At 44.6% G+C, this 16,680-nt stretch overlaps 1 protein-coding gene across 10 annotated transcripts in view; it reads left to right on the forward strand.

The window, feature by feature from the left end:
* The window catches only part of FHOD3 (formin homology 2 domain containing 3), a 496,353-nt gene that overhangs the window by 396,508 nt on the left and 83,165 nt on the right, over positions 1 to 16,680 (forward strand). For all 10 annotated transcript variants that reach the window (XM_060781410.2, XM_060781412.2, XM_060781413.2 and 7 more), the window contains 3 exons: positions 793 to 975; positions 14,027 to 14,146; positions 16,121 to 16,282. In XM_060781410.2, coding sequence (XP_060637393.2) covers positions 793 to 975; positions 14,027 to 14,146; positions 16,121 to 16,282 — 465 coding nt within the window. The remainder of the gene's footprint in view (positions 1 to 792; positions 976 to 14,026; positions 14,147 to 16,120; positions 16,283 to 16,680) is intronic.

Below are 16,680 nucleotides of genomic sequence, written 5' to 3' on the forward strand. Positions count from 1 at the left end.
TAAAATTAGTCCTAACTAATACTATATGTCATACCATACAATACCATAAATTCTGTACTGACTTGATATAAATATTGACATATAGTAATTCAAAGCAAATAAAAACCAATGCAAACTTAAAGTAACACAATTTTGCTATATCATAAAAACAGCTTAAATTTTTTAAAGTATCATTTTTTTTTCATTTTTGCCAGTTGCTTCAAAGTTCCAGTTGTTTGAGTTTTATTATCTGAGAATCTCCTGTATAGTGGAGCAATTGTGCAAGAAGGGAATGAATTCTAAGTACCTAACATAATTTAATAAAAATGAGAAGCTGGTTTAGTTAGATACACTTAATTTTCTCTATATTTGTGCAAAGCAGTTGTGAGGTCTGTGTTTTTGCTTTATTCTAGGTTTATATTCTAACATGGCCATGCAGTAAATCTCAGGGTAGAGTTTGTATGAAAAGACCATTTTGTGGTACAGATACCAGTTGAACAAGTATGGGATATGCATGCAGAAGCCTCTTTCCTCTAGCTAGACTATGGTACAGTCAAATCTAAAGAGACAAGAGTTTATAAAATTGTTGCATTTGTGAAAAGAGATGACAGCTTTCTTCCATCACTGAACTTATGCCTAGATTCCTAATTATAATCTTTTTTTAAAATAGTCTTTATTGAAAGTTTTCATTAAAATACAAACTTTATAAAATCAAAAATACTAAAAGTTTCAAAATTCTTGTGGGGAAAGTAAGTCTAAAAACATTTTTAGTACACTGAACCTCTATATTCAGATTGTGATTATTCTTCCTAGAAAATTCTCACAATGATTCCCACTGAAGAGGAGAAACAGAAAATTCAGGAAGCTCAGTTAGCCAACCCTGATACCCCACTGGGCACTGCTGAGCAGTTCCTTCTTACTCTTTCTTCCATCACTGAACTTACTCCTAGACTTCAACTCTGGGCATTCAAAATGGATTATGATCTTGTGGAAAAGGTAAATGGAATTATTTTAATTATATCTGTTTGATCTCCAGTATAATGAACATGTCATTTACTTTGAGATAACCATCTGAATAGGCATTGAGAGTTAGAAACTTCCTTCCTCCAAACAGAAGGATTATGCTTTCTTCCTCAATGCCTTAGAGATTAAAACTTGTGACAGTGGGTTCAAACTACAGGTAAGAAGATTCCAATTGATCATTAGGAAGAACTGACCTTAAGAGCTCTTCAACAGTGGAATTCACTGCCTCAGAATGTAGTGAGAATTCCCGCTTTGGAGACTTTTAAATAGAGGAGGGATGGCCATCTGTCAGGGGTGTTTTGATTGTGCTTTGCCTGCGTGGCAGGGGGTTGAACTGGATGGCCCATGTCTCTTCCATCATATTTGAAATCCAAAACACCTGGAAGACCAGAGTTGGAATCACACTCATATACTGTAGATCAGGCATCCTCAAACTGCGGCCCTCCAGCTGTTTGACCTCCCAGAAGCCCTTGCCAGCTTGTTCAAAGGTCAGGAATTCTGAGAGTTGAAGGCCCAAACATCTGGAGGGCCACAGTTGGAGGATGCCTGCTGTAGATTAACCGTCTTTAGAATCCCATATTGAGCATAGAGGAATGGAAACACTGGAAAACCAAAGTTTGCTAAACACTAATATTGGTCGACTGTCTCAAAAATCTCATCTGGAGATGGATGGCTCTCTGTTGGGAGGGCTTGACTTGTGCCTTCCAGCCTAGCAGAATGGGGCTGGGCTGGATAGCCTCTTTAGGGAGAGGGATTGATATTGGATTAGAAGAAGAGGCGGAGAAGGCCAAAAGTGCAAGTTGCTGCAAGGTTGTTAGAGGTAAAAGATGGGAGGCGGTGGAGGAAGAAGAAAAGAGAGCTTGTGGGGGATGAAAAGGAAGAGAGAAGATCTGAAGCAAAATGTGTGTGTGCAGGAAGAAAGGGGGGGATCCTCTGCCCACCAATGACACGAGGCTTCTCTCCCCCCTTTCCTTCCTTCTAGCCATGAGCTTTTTTCCCTCCTCGATCTGGAAATAAGGCTGGGTTGAAGATAACCCTCCAAAGCAGTAGAGCAAGGCTCTGCGTGCACCAAGAATACAGAGAGACAATACAGAGAAGGGGAGCCATCGTGTTTCCTTTTTCCCTCCTCCCTCCCTTCTTTTTTTCTCCCCCACCCCTCTTTCTCTTTTGCTTGACCCCCCCTTCCCTCCCTTTACTTTGGAAATCGTCCTTGACTTCTTTCCTTGACTGTCTCTTGCCCTTATCTCTCAAAGTCTAGCAGAACGGCGAAGGCCTTGGCTGAGCTGTGTCATGAATGACTTTTCAATAACTTTGAAGCATAGGGTCTTTTTATTGCAATTTCCAGTAATCAGATTACATAAAAACATTTATACAACGAATGACATTAGACATACAGGCATATAGATTCTGTGCAACTACATTGGATTCACAATTACATTGGTTAACAAACAAAAAAGGGGGAATTACGTTTTCACTCAACATTCACACACATGTACACACATTCATCCTCAGGATTCAAATATTACCATATCATTTTCACCCTTCTTGGAGAAAGCACCTGCAGCCTGCCAAATGCATAGTTCCAAAACTTCCATAACGCCATGAGTCTTTTGATGTAGTCTGCTGATAGACTTCTAATGATAGACTTCTTCCATCCTGGCTCCATCTCAGTTTCCTGGCCAGATGTTGATCTTCTTGATCAGTGTTGATCTTATGTTGACTTAATTCTTAACATTGTACACATTTCTGTTATAACTGTCCCATTCTTATCAGAATTGTCCTTTTCAAGTCTTATTACCAACTTCCAACCACAGTTCAGCAAGCAGGTAGTCATTGCAGGCTTTAATATTTTACTGGTGCTTCCAAAATTATTAGCTCCATCCATACATTCATCTTCCATTCCTCCATTCATTCCCATACATCATATAAAATCCACATTTATCAAATCTGCAATGATATTTTCGTGACAGCTGTCTATGTTGGCTAAGTTCCAGCCATCTGTCTATGTGCTCATTATCTATCTGCTCATTTGTTTCTCCAAATGTCAAGTTGTTTTCAAACCCCAAATTTTGGAAACTCAGGGAGTAAACTATCATCCCTATACCCTGTATTCTCATGGGAAACTACACTTTGAACCGGTGTCCCTATATCATTATCTGCATTAATATCACTGATGAAACCATCTCCATCTTGATCGTCAGTGACATAATTCCCCACATCAGAAGCACCTTGATCCTGAAACACAAACACAGGCTGAACTCCAACACTATCCCCCCAAGCCTTCCCCCCCCCCTTGGCCCTTCCCAAGACTGGGGCTTAGACTGGTAAGCCCGAGTGCTCCTCTGGCCCAAACCCAGTCCAGTCCACCAGATATTGTAGTCTCCGACTATGATATCGGGAATCCAAAATGTCCTCAACTTCAAACTCTTCCTCCCCATCCCACAGTACTGGAGGAGGTGGCGGTCCCCTACCTGCATCTGGGCGTGCCCCATTTATTGGACACAGCAAACACCGATGAAACACAGGATGAATACGCATTCCCCTGGGAAGTTGCAACTTGAATGTCACTGGGTTGACTTGAGCCACCACACGATAAGGTCCCACAAACCACTCATCTAACTTCTGGCAAGGTCTCTGGAGTGGGAGATGTTTAGTGGACAACCAGACCCAGTCGCCCACTCAAATCTCCAGCCCCTCTTGCTGGTGTTGATTAGCGACACGTTTGTAATCCAATTTGGTTTGCTCCAACTGAGCCTTGAGGACTTCCTGTAGAGCTGTCAGCTCCTGTAGCCAATCTTCAGCTGCGGGCACATTCCCCGACTCCACCACCGCCATGTAGAAGCGAGGATGAAACCCATAGTTTGCAAATAAAGGAGCTTATTTGGTGGAACTCTGCGTTGAATTGTTGAAGGACAACTCTGCCAGGGAGAGCAGGGATGACCAGTTGTCCTGTTAGTAGTTCACATAACAATGTAGATATTGCTCCAACGTAGCATTAGTCTTCTTCGTCTGGCCATCCGTCTGAGGATGATGAGCGGTAGACATCTGAGCTTCAATGCCCAACAAACGTTGAATGGCTTTCCAAAATTGAGAAGTGAATTGAGCTCCATGGTCAGTGACAATACTCTTCGGCAATCCGTGTAAGCAAAAGACATGATGCAGAAACAAATCCATGGTTTCTTTGGCAGTAGGCAAGGAATGAAGTGAGCCATCTTCATGAACAAGTCCACTATCACTAACACAGTTGTAAATTCATTGGACTCAGGCAAGTCGGTAATGAAATCCACCAAGATGATCTCCCACGGCCAGATCAGTGTGAGCATCGGTTGCAGCGAACCTGCCGGTTTGCCCACTTGATGCTTTGCCCGTTGACACATGGAACAAGTAGCTACATATTTCTCCACATCCCTCTGGATCTTAGGCCACCAGAAGTCTCTCAGTATCAGCTGCATGGTTTTGAACAGTCCGAAATGTCCTGCCGGACGGGTGTCTTAACACAACTTGAGGATTTCTTCTCTCTTCGGTCCCAAAGATACACATACTTGTGAGCGGTGGCATAAGTGGTCCTCTTTAACATTAAAAGGTAACTGCACTCCTGTGACGGAGCGTAAAATTACTGCCACCAATTCTGTTGAGGAAGCCGGGCAATGATCAGTATCAGCTTAAGAGTTGGTTTATAAAGGGATTATTAGTTACAGAAGGATTTATTTATTTGATAGTGTAGCGTTTAATGTCCCTGGTTTGGTTTTACTTCTTATGCAGGCTGTTTGGCTTAGAAGTAAAGGTAACAGAGGCAAGGCTTGTAAAAAGAACAGTAACAAGTTTTGTTAGAATACGGCAAAGCCGTACTTCCAAGGCCCATCCCGGAGAGGCCTCTCAGAAGGATACCATGATCGATGGTATCAAAAGCCGCTGAAATGTCCAAGAAAACCAACAGGGTCACACTCCCCCTGTCCGGCTCCCTACAGAAATCATCCACCAAGGCGACCAAAGCCGTCTCGGTGCCATGGCCAGGTCTGAAGCCACACTGTGACTGATCCAGGTAGTTGATGTCATCCAGGAAGCCCTGGAGCTGAGTAGCAACCACCCGCTCCAACACCTTGCCCAGAAAAGGGAGGTTTGAGATTGGTCTATAGTTATTGAAGGGAAGTCTTTTTCGGGAGTGGTCTGACCACAGCCTGTTTTAAGCCTGATGGAAAAATTCCTTGCTCCAACGATGTATTAATTATTAACATAAACCAATCAATCAGACTATCCTTGGCCAATTTAATTAGTCAAGATGGGCAAGGGTTCAGAGCTGATGTAGTAGCTCCTACTGCCCCAAGGGCCACTTCTACGTCCTCAGGACGAACAAGCCAGAAGGAATCCCACAAAACTGTACAAGCAGATGCCTCGGTCACCTCTCTTGGAACTGCGATCAAACTGGAGTCCAGCTCAAGACGTATCTGAGCAACTTTGACTGCAAAATCGCAGCACCGAGTTTTCGGGTCGTCGAAGGTCTCCTCCACCTCGGGAGGGTGAAGAAGTTCCCCAACAACCTGAAACAACTCAGAAAATCTATTAAATGCGGACGCTATAGGGCAGTCGTGAAGGTCTCCCTGGCTACCTGTATAGAATCATAGAATCATAGAATCAAAGAGTTGGAAGAGACCTCATGGGCCATCCAGTCCAACCCCCTGCCAAGAAGCAGGAATATTGCATTCAAATCACCCCTGACAAATGGCCATCCAGCCTCTGCTTAAAAGCTTCCAATGAAGGAGCCTCCACCACACTCCGGGGCAGAGAGTTCCACTGCTGAATGGCTTTCGCAGTCAGAAAGTTCTTTCTAATGTTCAGATGGAATCTCCTCTCTTGTAGTTTGAAGCCATTGTTCCGCGTCCTAGTCTCCAAGGAAGCAGAAAACAAGCTTGCTCCCTCCTCCCCTGTGGCTTCCTCTCACATATTTGTACATGGCTATCATATCTCCTCTCAGCCTTCTCTTCTTCAGGCTAAACATGCCCAGTTTCCTAAGCCGCTCCTCATAGGGCTTGTTCTCCAGACCCTTGATCATTTTAGTCGCCCTCCTCTGGACACATTCCAGCTTGTCAATATCTCTCTTGAATTGTGGTGCCCAGAATTGGACACAATATTCCAGATGTGGTCTAACCAAAGCAGAATAGAGGGGTAGCATTACTTCCTTAGATCTAGACACTATGCTCCTATTGATGCAGGCCAAAATCCCATTGGCTTTCTTTGCCGCCACATCACATTATTGGCTCATGTTCAACTTGTTGTCCACGAGGACTCCAATATCTTTTTCACACGTACTGCTCTCGAGCCAGGCGTCACCCATTCTGTATCTTTGCATTTCATTTTTTCTGCCAAAGTGGAGTATCTTACATTTGTCACTGTTGAACTTCATTTTGTTAGTTTTGGCCCATCTCTCTAATCTGTCAAGATCGTTTTGAATCCTGCTCCTGTCCTCTGGAGTATTGGCTATCCCTCCCAATTTGGTGTCGTCTGCAAACTTGATGATCATGCCTTCTAGCCCTTCATCTAAGTCATTAATAAAGACGTTGAACAGGACCGGGCCCAGGACGGAACCCTGCGGCACTCCACTTGTCACTTCTTTCCAAGATGAAGAGGAAGCATTAGTGAGCACTCTCTGTGTTCGTCCACTTAACCAATTACAGATCCACCTCACCGTAGTTTTGCCTAGCCCACATTGGACTAGTTTCCTTGCCAGAAGGTCATGGGGGACCTTGTCGAAGGCCTTACTGAAATCCAGGTACGCTACATCCACGGCATTCCCCGCATCTACCCAGCTTGTAGCTCTATCGAAGAAAGAGATCAGATTAGTCTGGCATGACTTGTTTTTGATAAATCCATGTTGACTATTAGCGATGACTGCATTTGTTTCTAAGTGTTTGCAGACCGCTTCCTTAACAATCTTTTCCAGAATCTTGCCCGGTATCGACGTGAGGCTGACCGGACAGTAGTTGTTTGGGTCATCCTTTTTTCCCTTCTTGAAGATTGGGACCACATTGGCCCTCCTCCAATCTGCTGGAACTTCTCCCGTTCTCCAAGAACTCTCAAAGATGGTTGCCAATGGTTCCGAAATGACTTCCGCTAGTTCCTTCAATACTCTGAGGTGTAGTTGATCTGGCCCTGGGGACTTGAATTCATTAAGAGCGGCCAGGTGTTCCTGGATGACTTCTTTCCCAATTTGGGGTTGGATGTCCTCCAATCCCTCATCCACTCCATCTTGCTGAGGTTGAAGACTCTCTTTTTGTGAGAAGACCGAGGCAAAGAAGGCATTAAGTAGTTCTGCCTTTTCCCTATCCCCTGTCAGCATTGCCCCATCTTCTCCTCGAAGAGGTCCTATCGCCTCCTTGTTTTTCCTTTTTCTACTGACATAAGAATAGAAGCCCTTTTTATTGTTTTTAATGTCCCTGGCAAGTCTGAGCTCGTTTTTTGCTTTAGCCTTGCGGACCTTTTCCCTACAGGTGTTGGCTATTTGTTTGAATTCTTCTTTGGTGATTTCTCCCTTTTTCCACTTCTTGTGCATGTCTCTTTTGTGTCTTAGCACAGTTAGAAGTTCTTTGGACATCCATTCTGGCTTCTTTGCACTTGTCCTATTTTTTCTCTTTGTTGGCACGGTTTGCAATTGTGCCTTGAGTATTTCACTCTTGAGAAATTCCCATCCATCCGTAACTCCCTTGTCTTTTAGTATCTGTGTCCACGGAATGCTGCTCAGCGTTTCCTTCATTTTTTGGAAATCAGCTCTCCTAAAGTCCAAAATGTGGGTTTGACTTGTCTTAGTTTCGGCCTTCCTTTGTACCTCAAATTGCAGGAGCACATGGTCACTTGCCCCTAAGGATCCTACCACTTCGACCGCATCGATCAGGTCCTCCGCATTTGTTAGGATGAGATCAAGAGTAGCCAATCCCCTTGTTGCCTCTTCTACCTTCTGGACCATGAAATTGTCTGCAAGGCAAGCGAGGAATTTGTTGGACCTTGTACTCTTGGCCGAGTTTGTTTTCCAGCAAATATCGGGATAGTTGAAATCTCCCATGACTACTACATCTCTTTTCTGTGCCTGTTTGGTCAACTGTTGGCAGAAGACTTCATCAAGTTCTTCCTCCTGGCTTGGAGGTCTGTAGTAGATGCCTACAACGAGATCTTTTTGAGTCCCAGTTCCCTTGATTCTTATCCAGATGATTTCAAGCTGGTTTCCCAGATTGTTGTCTTGAATCTCTTCTGCAGCATAAGAGTTTTTGACATATAAGGCTACTCCGCCTCCTCTCCCCTTTGTTCGGTTTCTGTGAAAGAGGTTATACCCCTCGATATCTACATTCCAGCGATAGGAGTCATCCCACCAGGTTTCAGTGATCCCTATGATATCATATTTGTGGTGTTGTGCTAGAAGTTGGAGTTCGTCTTGTTTATTTCCCATGCTCTGTGCATTAGTGTAAAGACATGTGAACCCCTGAGACCTCCCCCTGAGCTGTTTAATTGGGATTATTGTGCTTATAGCTGCGGAATAGGCCCTAAGTGAGGCTGTAGCCTGTGCTTGATTAGGTACATCCTGTGATTTCCTCCATTTGCACTCTAGCCTCCTTCTCGTGCGTTTCATCACAGCCAGTGAACCAAGGAGACGGTGTGTCTCTACGCAACGATAGAGGGCATTCGGGAGCGATCAAGTCTATCACTCTGGCCATCTTACTATTATAGCAATCGACCAGTGTCAACATGATCGCCAGCCTCCATAGCAGGAAGAGCCCCAAGATTCCTCAGGAATCCTTCCAAATCCATCAGTCTCCTGGGGCGAATCATCTTAGTTGATCCTCCACCCCTGCGAAGGTTTGTGGTCGCAGTACGTCTAATGCTGATCAGGTGATGGTCAGACCATGACAATGGAAAGATGTTTTGCTCTTCCACTCTGACCATTGCGCCGTCCGCCACAAAAACCAAGTCAAGTGTGTGTCCAGCCTGATGGACACATATGACTTGTGATAGCCCCATGGTCGTCATGGCGACCATGAAGTCCTGAGCTGCCCCTGTTAAGGAGGTCTCAGCATGGATGTTGAAGTCTCCCAGCACAATCAGGTGCTGGGTAACCAAGGCCGAATTGGAGACCACATCTGTTAGCTCAGGCAGGGAAACTGCTGAGTCGCGGGGTGGGCGGTACACCAGCAGAATCCCCAAGCTATCACGGTTTCCCACCCTCAGGTGAACACACTCAAACCTGGGGATTGCGGAACAGCACATCTAATCACGGCAATGGACTGCCAAAAAACTACTGTGACCCCACCTCCCCGTCCCCCGGACCTGGCCTGCTGGTGCACCCCAAAACCAGGTAGGCACAACTGGGAGAGATCCCCCCCCCCCAGCTTGTCCAACCAAGCCTCAGTGATGCAAGCCAGGTCCTCCCTCTCATCCAGGATCCTGAATGGCGGTGGTCTTACCATTGACGGACCTGGCGTTTAAGAGCAGGACCTTAAATCCGGGGGAACTGCCATGGAGTCTACCACATCCTAACTTCTCCAAGGTCGCAAGAACTCTGTTGCGCTTCTCCCTGGTATGTTTGTGACCATCAAGTCTCCGCCCCCACACAACCTGGATGGCGCCCAACTCCTCTGGAACCCCTCCCTCTCCCTGGGAATTGGATTCCGTTGCTAGTCAGCTCTCTATAACAGGGGGGCTTGAACGTGGGTTACTCTGAGGATCATGAGCAGATGTTTCCAATGTCGTGAGGGAAAGGGAATCATCGAGTGAACTGAGGGGGCTAAAGAGAGGGAGTGTTCTTGGGCAGGAGAGTGTGGCCGATTGGATAGGGGCAACTGATATGGATGGAGTTTCGAACTGATACAGTCCGGATTGGGGGTCCTATCTGGGGAGCCAATTGTGGATTTATCATTGGAACCAGATGGTGCATGGTGAGATGGTTCCAGTGTTTCAACAAGGGGGTCCACAAACACCTTCCTGATGGTAATGCCCCACTTTTTTAAGCGTGATCAACTCGCTAGTAGCTCACTAGGCCATGAGTTGTCTTCAGGTGTGATTAAAGGACAGGTAGAGCGATCATACGATTGATAGTCTCTACGTAACCATGTTATGGCCTTCACTCTGACATCTGATGGTCTCTTTGATAATAGTTCTGCCAGAGATTTACGGACCACCCTCTTTGAGGTCCATCTACCTCTATTGATCAGCTATTTCCACCGCAAAATTGTCCGTTCTCAAAAGCTGTTGTTCTTGGCCACGATCTGTGGTGGAATCGGCAATAGAGTCTGATGTTAAATTAGCAATTGTCCACAAAATGTCTGCAATTGTCTCCTGCCGCTCAGGACCATCCTGATTCCTATAAATATCGAAAAGCCCTCCCGTTCCCACAATCCTCTCACGTTCTATCCTTTCCTCCTTCTCAGTGTCCAGTGGCCCTCTTTCTCCTATTAAGCATGAGTCCTCAATCAAGTCTGGAAGTAAGGGATTGTCTGCCCTTGGGGGGTCATATTGCACAGGAGTTTTGATGATAAGGGCAATTCCTTTGAAGAGGTGATCAATTTTCTCACTCAAGGTCTCCAGTTGGTGAGAAAGAAGAGTGAACGATTTCCCCAAGAGGTCACACAAATGGGGCAATACATTCTTCCTATGAGATTCTGTTCTATCCATTCCTTATCCTTCCTATGGTAACCACCCAATAACTTTCTATTACAACGGTACACTTCTTATTCCTTCCCTCCCTTCTCCAACTTCTACCGTTAACCATCACATGCACTAGCTTCTCCACTCATCCATCACAGCCAAAATAATCCATCTCCAAGCCTTCCTACCTACACACACATTCTACAACTTTCCAACACCTACAATTATCTTCACAAACAGTCAATCGCACAGTCTCTCTTGGTCCACTTCACACAACTCACCTCTTGTCCTATGCTATTAAATGAATATGTATCCCATTTTCCTATATCTCTCTATATCACCCATTCCAGCAATTATTCCATGACACAACACACAACACAGAGCAGTATCACACACAACAAAAAATAAAATAAAATACTAAATAAAATAAAATATAAAATAAAACAAAATAAAATAAAATCAAGATGACAAAGGAGCAGCAACAGCAGCAAGATCGTAGGGGAGGGTTCCTTTTCCTCCCCCCTTAGCAGCGATGGTAAATCCTCAAAGATCGATGAATTCTCTCTCTCTCCCCTCCGCCTCCAGTTCAGCAGCTGGGGGATTTCTCCAGCAATCAATTGCTCCACAGGCTAACTCCAACGGCAACAGCAGCGTTGGGGCCTAGCAGCCTCAGCGGAGAGGCCCAGTTCGAAGACACAGCAAGGCTGCAGCCAGCTGCAGCCGCAGCAGCGATTATTTATTTATTTATTTATTTATTTGGGGTTCTTTTACCCCGCCCTTCTCACCCCGAAGGGGACCCAGGGCGGCTTACACAGTAAAGGCACAATTAGGTGCCAGCATCACAACAATCATCTGAACTTACAGTAAAATTCACAATTTCTAACATCTTCATGCATTATTCCAATAAAAATCAATGAAAACAATACAAACCTAAATTCCTCCCTTACGTTGTCAGTGTTTGCTGTCTCATAGATCCGTTTTTAATACCATTTCATCCATCCTGCTGATCTTTAATTGCCTGGTTGCCCAAAGGCCTGGTCCCATAACCAAGTTTTCACCCTCCTCCTGAAGGAGAGGAGGGATGGTGATGCTCTGATTTCCCCGGGGAGTGAGTTCCACAGGTGAGGGGCCACCACTGAGAAAGCCCTGCTCCTCGTCCCCACCAGCCTCACTTGTGAGAGTGGTGGGCTCGAGAGCAGGACCTCCCCAGATGATCTCAAGCTCCGAGGTGGGACGTAGCGGGAGATACGTTCGGACAGATACAGTGGACCGGAACCGTACAGGGTTTTATAGGTCAAGACCAGCACCTTGAATTGTGCTCGGAACTGAACCGGCAGCCAGTGGAGCTGGCATAGCAGGGGGGTGGTATGCTCCCTGTATGTCGCCCCGGTGAGCAATCTGGCTGCCGCTCGCTGGACTAGTTGAAGTTTCCGAACAGTCTTCAAGGGCAACCCCACGTAGAGAGCGTTGCAGTAGTCTATTCGGGATGTAACAAGAGCGTGGACCACCGTGGCCAGATCAGACTTCCCAAGGTACGGGCGCAACTGGTGCACAAGTTTTAATTGCGCAAAAGCTCTCCCGGCCACCGCCGAGACCTGGGGTTCCAGGCTCAGCGGTGAATCCAGGATCACTCCCAAGCTGCGAACCTGCGACTTCAGGGGGAGTGTAACCCCATCCAGTACAGGCGATGGAGAGGCCAGTTGCGGCTCGCCCTTTGGTGGACCGCCCCAGACCCGATCACCCTCTACTCAGCGCCCGAGAAAGACGTGGTGACGCGGCGGTGGGGAGCGGCAGCAGCAATGGCGATGGAAGGCCTGCTGCAGCCCACTCCTCCGCAACAAGCCGGGCCGGAACTTACTTCAAACCGCCCGAGTAGCGTGGCAATGAGGCGGCAAGCAGCGGCTGCAGCAACGGAGATGGGCGGCCTGCTCTGTCCCGCTCTTCCGCAGACAGCCGGGCCCTCCAGTTATCGCTCGGGACGGCACGGCAACAGCGGCAGGCAAATTGCCAATGGTGGCAGCGGCAATGGTAGGGCCGCCGCTGGCCGCTCCTCCGAAAAGCAACAGCCTGGGCTCTCTCTAGCTGCCGCCTAGATCAGCGCAACAACAAAGGCGGGCCCATCTGCACTCCGATTATCACCCGAGAAGGCGCGGCAATGAAACAGACGATCACAATGGCGGCAGCGGTGATGGGCAGCGGTGATGGCAAGCCTGCTGCGGCCCGCTCTTCCCAGAAGTGACAGGCCAGCCCGATCTCACTCCTGTCGCCACCCAGTATGGAGCGGCAACAGAGCGGGGGTAGCGGGGGTAGCAGCGGTAGCAACGGCCAGCTGCAAGTTTGTAAGGCCAGTTGCAAGTTGGATTCTCAGGCCGCAACTCCTTCTGCGCTTCAGATCGGCTCAACGACAGAGGTAGGCCCAGATTTCAAAGTGGCCGAAAATGTCCTTATCAGCCCCGCAAACGCTGCGTTCCGTGGGAGCCCTGGATGAAAAACGGGCTCAAGTTAGTCTCGGTAATTTAGAGATTCCTGGGGGGAGGATTCCGATGGATGGGAAAAATTTCCTCCCAGAGCTGTGTGGCTTGATGTTACAGCTCCACCATCTTGAAAAATAAATAAATAAATAAATAAATATAGGTCTTACCACTCCTTTGGGAAAGCTGGAATTTCTCCTTGTTCTAAGGAGGCATTGACCACCACTTTCACCCATTCTTGTCAGTCCCCCTCTGGCCTGTTTGACCAGCCAGGAAAGTCAAGGATCTAGAATACATTTATATACAGTTTTCTCCCCCTAAGGGAATGATGTAGTATCTTTAAAATGTGAACAATATCGCAAGGGGTATACTGTCTGTAACAACTGCTACTCAAACATATTATTATTATTATTATTATTATTATTATTATTATTATTATTAAACTTCATTTGTACCCCGCTAGCATCTCCCGAAGGACTCGATGCGGTTTACAAAGGCCAAGGCATCAACACAACAACAGCAAACAATAACAATACAATACAAAGCAAATTAAAAACATAAGCAATAACAAAACATTACACCATTACACAATAAAAACCAGGGGCCGGACCAATGATTGGTACAGGTTAAAAAAGTGCCGGGTTGACAGGTGGTATGTCGGAATTCTGGGTAAGTGCAATGTGAAGAGAGTCTTAAACATAAACAAAATGAATGGATTAGGGTTTAAAGGAATTCTAGTTTACTACTGAGGGTGGGAGTAATAGCAGTACTTGGAATTCAAGTACTGATAAAGGAAAGATGTCCCAATTTCAAATTGCTGGAGTATAGCTGGTAATCTTTGGGGGAATTCAAATTATTAAATTGATGTGGAAGAATTGATACAATATTTTCATCTTGTATTTTCTTGTATTTTTTATCAATGTCAGGAGGTTGCAGAACCACTTTTGGACTTAAAGGAAGGAATGGACCAGCTGGAAAATAATAAAACCTTGGGATTTATCCTTTCTACTTTACTAGCCATTGGAAATTTTCTCAATGGAACCAATGTAAGATTTACCTCCATGATTATTGTGATTATGTTTTTCTATTGTTGCTGCCACAAGATAAGAGAAATCACAGGAAGAAGAAACACAAAGAAAAGAAAAAGTATATCATTTTCCTTTTCCTTCCCATCTCCAGGCTCTTGTCCCTGCAACAGCTTTCAGATTAGCCTTGGGTAGGAAATTTAATCCTGGATAATTCCTTGTTGGTATTTTAAGACATTTATTTCTACACAGATATGTAGCTGAAACCTATTTCTTTTAGTCGGTGCTACTCAGTGTAATAGGAAAACAAGCATCTGCCATGATAATACTGTTTCATGCTTCTATTTAGATTTATTAAATATTTTAAAACTGCCTGGCATAGAAATACAATAAAACAACTGGATACAATTAAGCAATAAAAACTTCAGAACAAATTATTTTAAAATCAGCAAGAAAAGGAAAGCACACCCAGCTCAAATTGGTTAGATAATTTTCCTTGGCAAACAAAAGCAATTGAACTGGTATCAATACAGTTCCAGTGTTTGCACCAATCCCATTTCCATGAGGAGTACATTCAATAATTGGCATGCTACAACTGCAAAGACATTCTCCTTGACTGATATGTGGAGTTCCTGAGAACATTGGATTGAAGCATCCTCCAGTGATCATAAGATCAGGGGAGAACTGAAAAAAGATTTCTCATGAGTTGGGAAGACACATGGAGAAGTACCCTGCCCTAACACGAAGACCTGGCCCTGAGATCTTATTTTTAGGCAAGTCTCCCTCACCCTGAGACACTGTTTTCCTGAGCAACACTTGACACAGTCATGTAGTAGCTGGGGTATGGTAGGAGCAGCTGGTGACTATCCAGTTGTGTTCTGATAGCTTGATGCACAATGTTGTCATCATATCACAGAACTTGCAGTGAACTCCCAGGAGATCCTGTACAATTCCTGTGCATTTGGCTGTTAGAGCACAGGCAGATGAAAGAGGAACACTCTGAGCTAAGCTTAGTCCAACCCTCCCTTGGCCTCTGTATATTCAGCGGACAGGAAAAGTCTCTGGGGAAAATATCATAATATGCTTGTTGTGTGGTTGCTTGTTAAGAATGTACAGAAACTTTAGTGGGTGCAAGAAGCTGCAGTCAAATTGTTAACCAGGACCAGCTACATAAAGCACATAACTACTTTGTTCTATAGCTCTGCTGGCTGACAAGCACAATTCAACATGCTGGTTATGGTCTATAACAGGAGCTATTAAACTTTTACACTCAGGACTCCTTTTGGCCTGAGAAATTTTATGTGACCCCAGTATATATAGGTATATAAAATAAGCATAAAAATCAACCATTTACTAATAACTAAATAGGCTTCTTTTCCTTTTTTTTGAAATACAGCTGAAGCATTTTTGCAAAGTCCTGTAAATATTGCATGACAAGTTCATGTAAATGTCTAAAACAGGTGACACTCAGAAACCTTTAACTGTTGCCAAATTTTTCAGACTCCAACATTGAGCGAAGGGGTTGGGAACCACAGTTTAATAAAAGTACTGTATCTCCATGTATAAGGTTGTCACTTTTTGGAATCTTCTGGGGAAGCCCTTTTCTCTATTTCACCACCTTCACAGATACATCTGACAAGAGCACAAGAACTCTCAAATTCCCTTCCTAAAGGGAGTTAGACTGACAGCAAGGGAGTTAGACAGGCCTTCAAGGATTGACCACTATGGGGAAAAGGCTTTTCAAATGCTCTGTTGTTTAAGTTTGTTATCATTGTTAATGATTAGCTGTTTTTAATTTTATTGATAGTTTATATTTTAAAGTTTTGTAGGATGAAAAAATAGCTTTGTTTGGATTTTTATTGAAACAGAGGAGATGTTCAGATTTCTTCCTGGTTTTTTTTCTTTGCTTCTTCAAGATTATTAGAAGAAGAAAAAGATTGGCAAATTGAATGGCATTCCTTATGCTGTTATTATTCTTTTTTTTCCTCCACATAGGCCAAAGCTTTTGAACTGAGCTACCTTGAGAAGGTTCCAGAAGTCAAGGATACAGTTCACAAGCAGTCTCTACTACATCATATCTGCACAATAGTGGTGGAAAAATTTCCAGACAGCACAGACCTTTATTCTGAGATTGGGGCCATCACTCGGTCAGCAAAGGTAAGTCATTTATGCAAAGGAATTTCTTTTATTATTAGAGAAACAATGTTTCTCAGTCTGTTTATGGAACAAACATGGTTTAGGTACAACATCCAAGTTTTACTTTTCTACCAGTTTTGTCTATTTGTATGTTTTAGATAATGGTTTTTTTACCATAGGGTCTTATTTTATTATTATTTTATTGAGTTTTTAATAATATGGTTTTATTCTCCACAAAATAGTTTTCTAAGCAGCATTTTTAACAGGTGGTTATTAAGGTTATTATAATGTGGTGTTTGTTTCCATAGCTTTACTAAAAGTAAAAAGGAATTAGTCGTATTAGAGAGATGCTATCCAGGAAGCCATTGGCATCAGTTTTCTGTTTTTCGTGTCAGGAGTGACTTGAGAAACTGCAAGTT

The sequence above is a fragment of the Anolis sagrei genome, chromosome 6 (assembly GCF_037176765.1).
Source record: "Anolis sagrei isolate rAnoSag1 chromosome 6, rAnoSag1.mat, whole genome shotgun sequence".
Lineage (NCBI taxonomy): Eukaryota > Metazoa > Chordata > Lepidosauria > Squamata > Dactyloidae > Anolis > Anolis sagrei.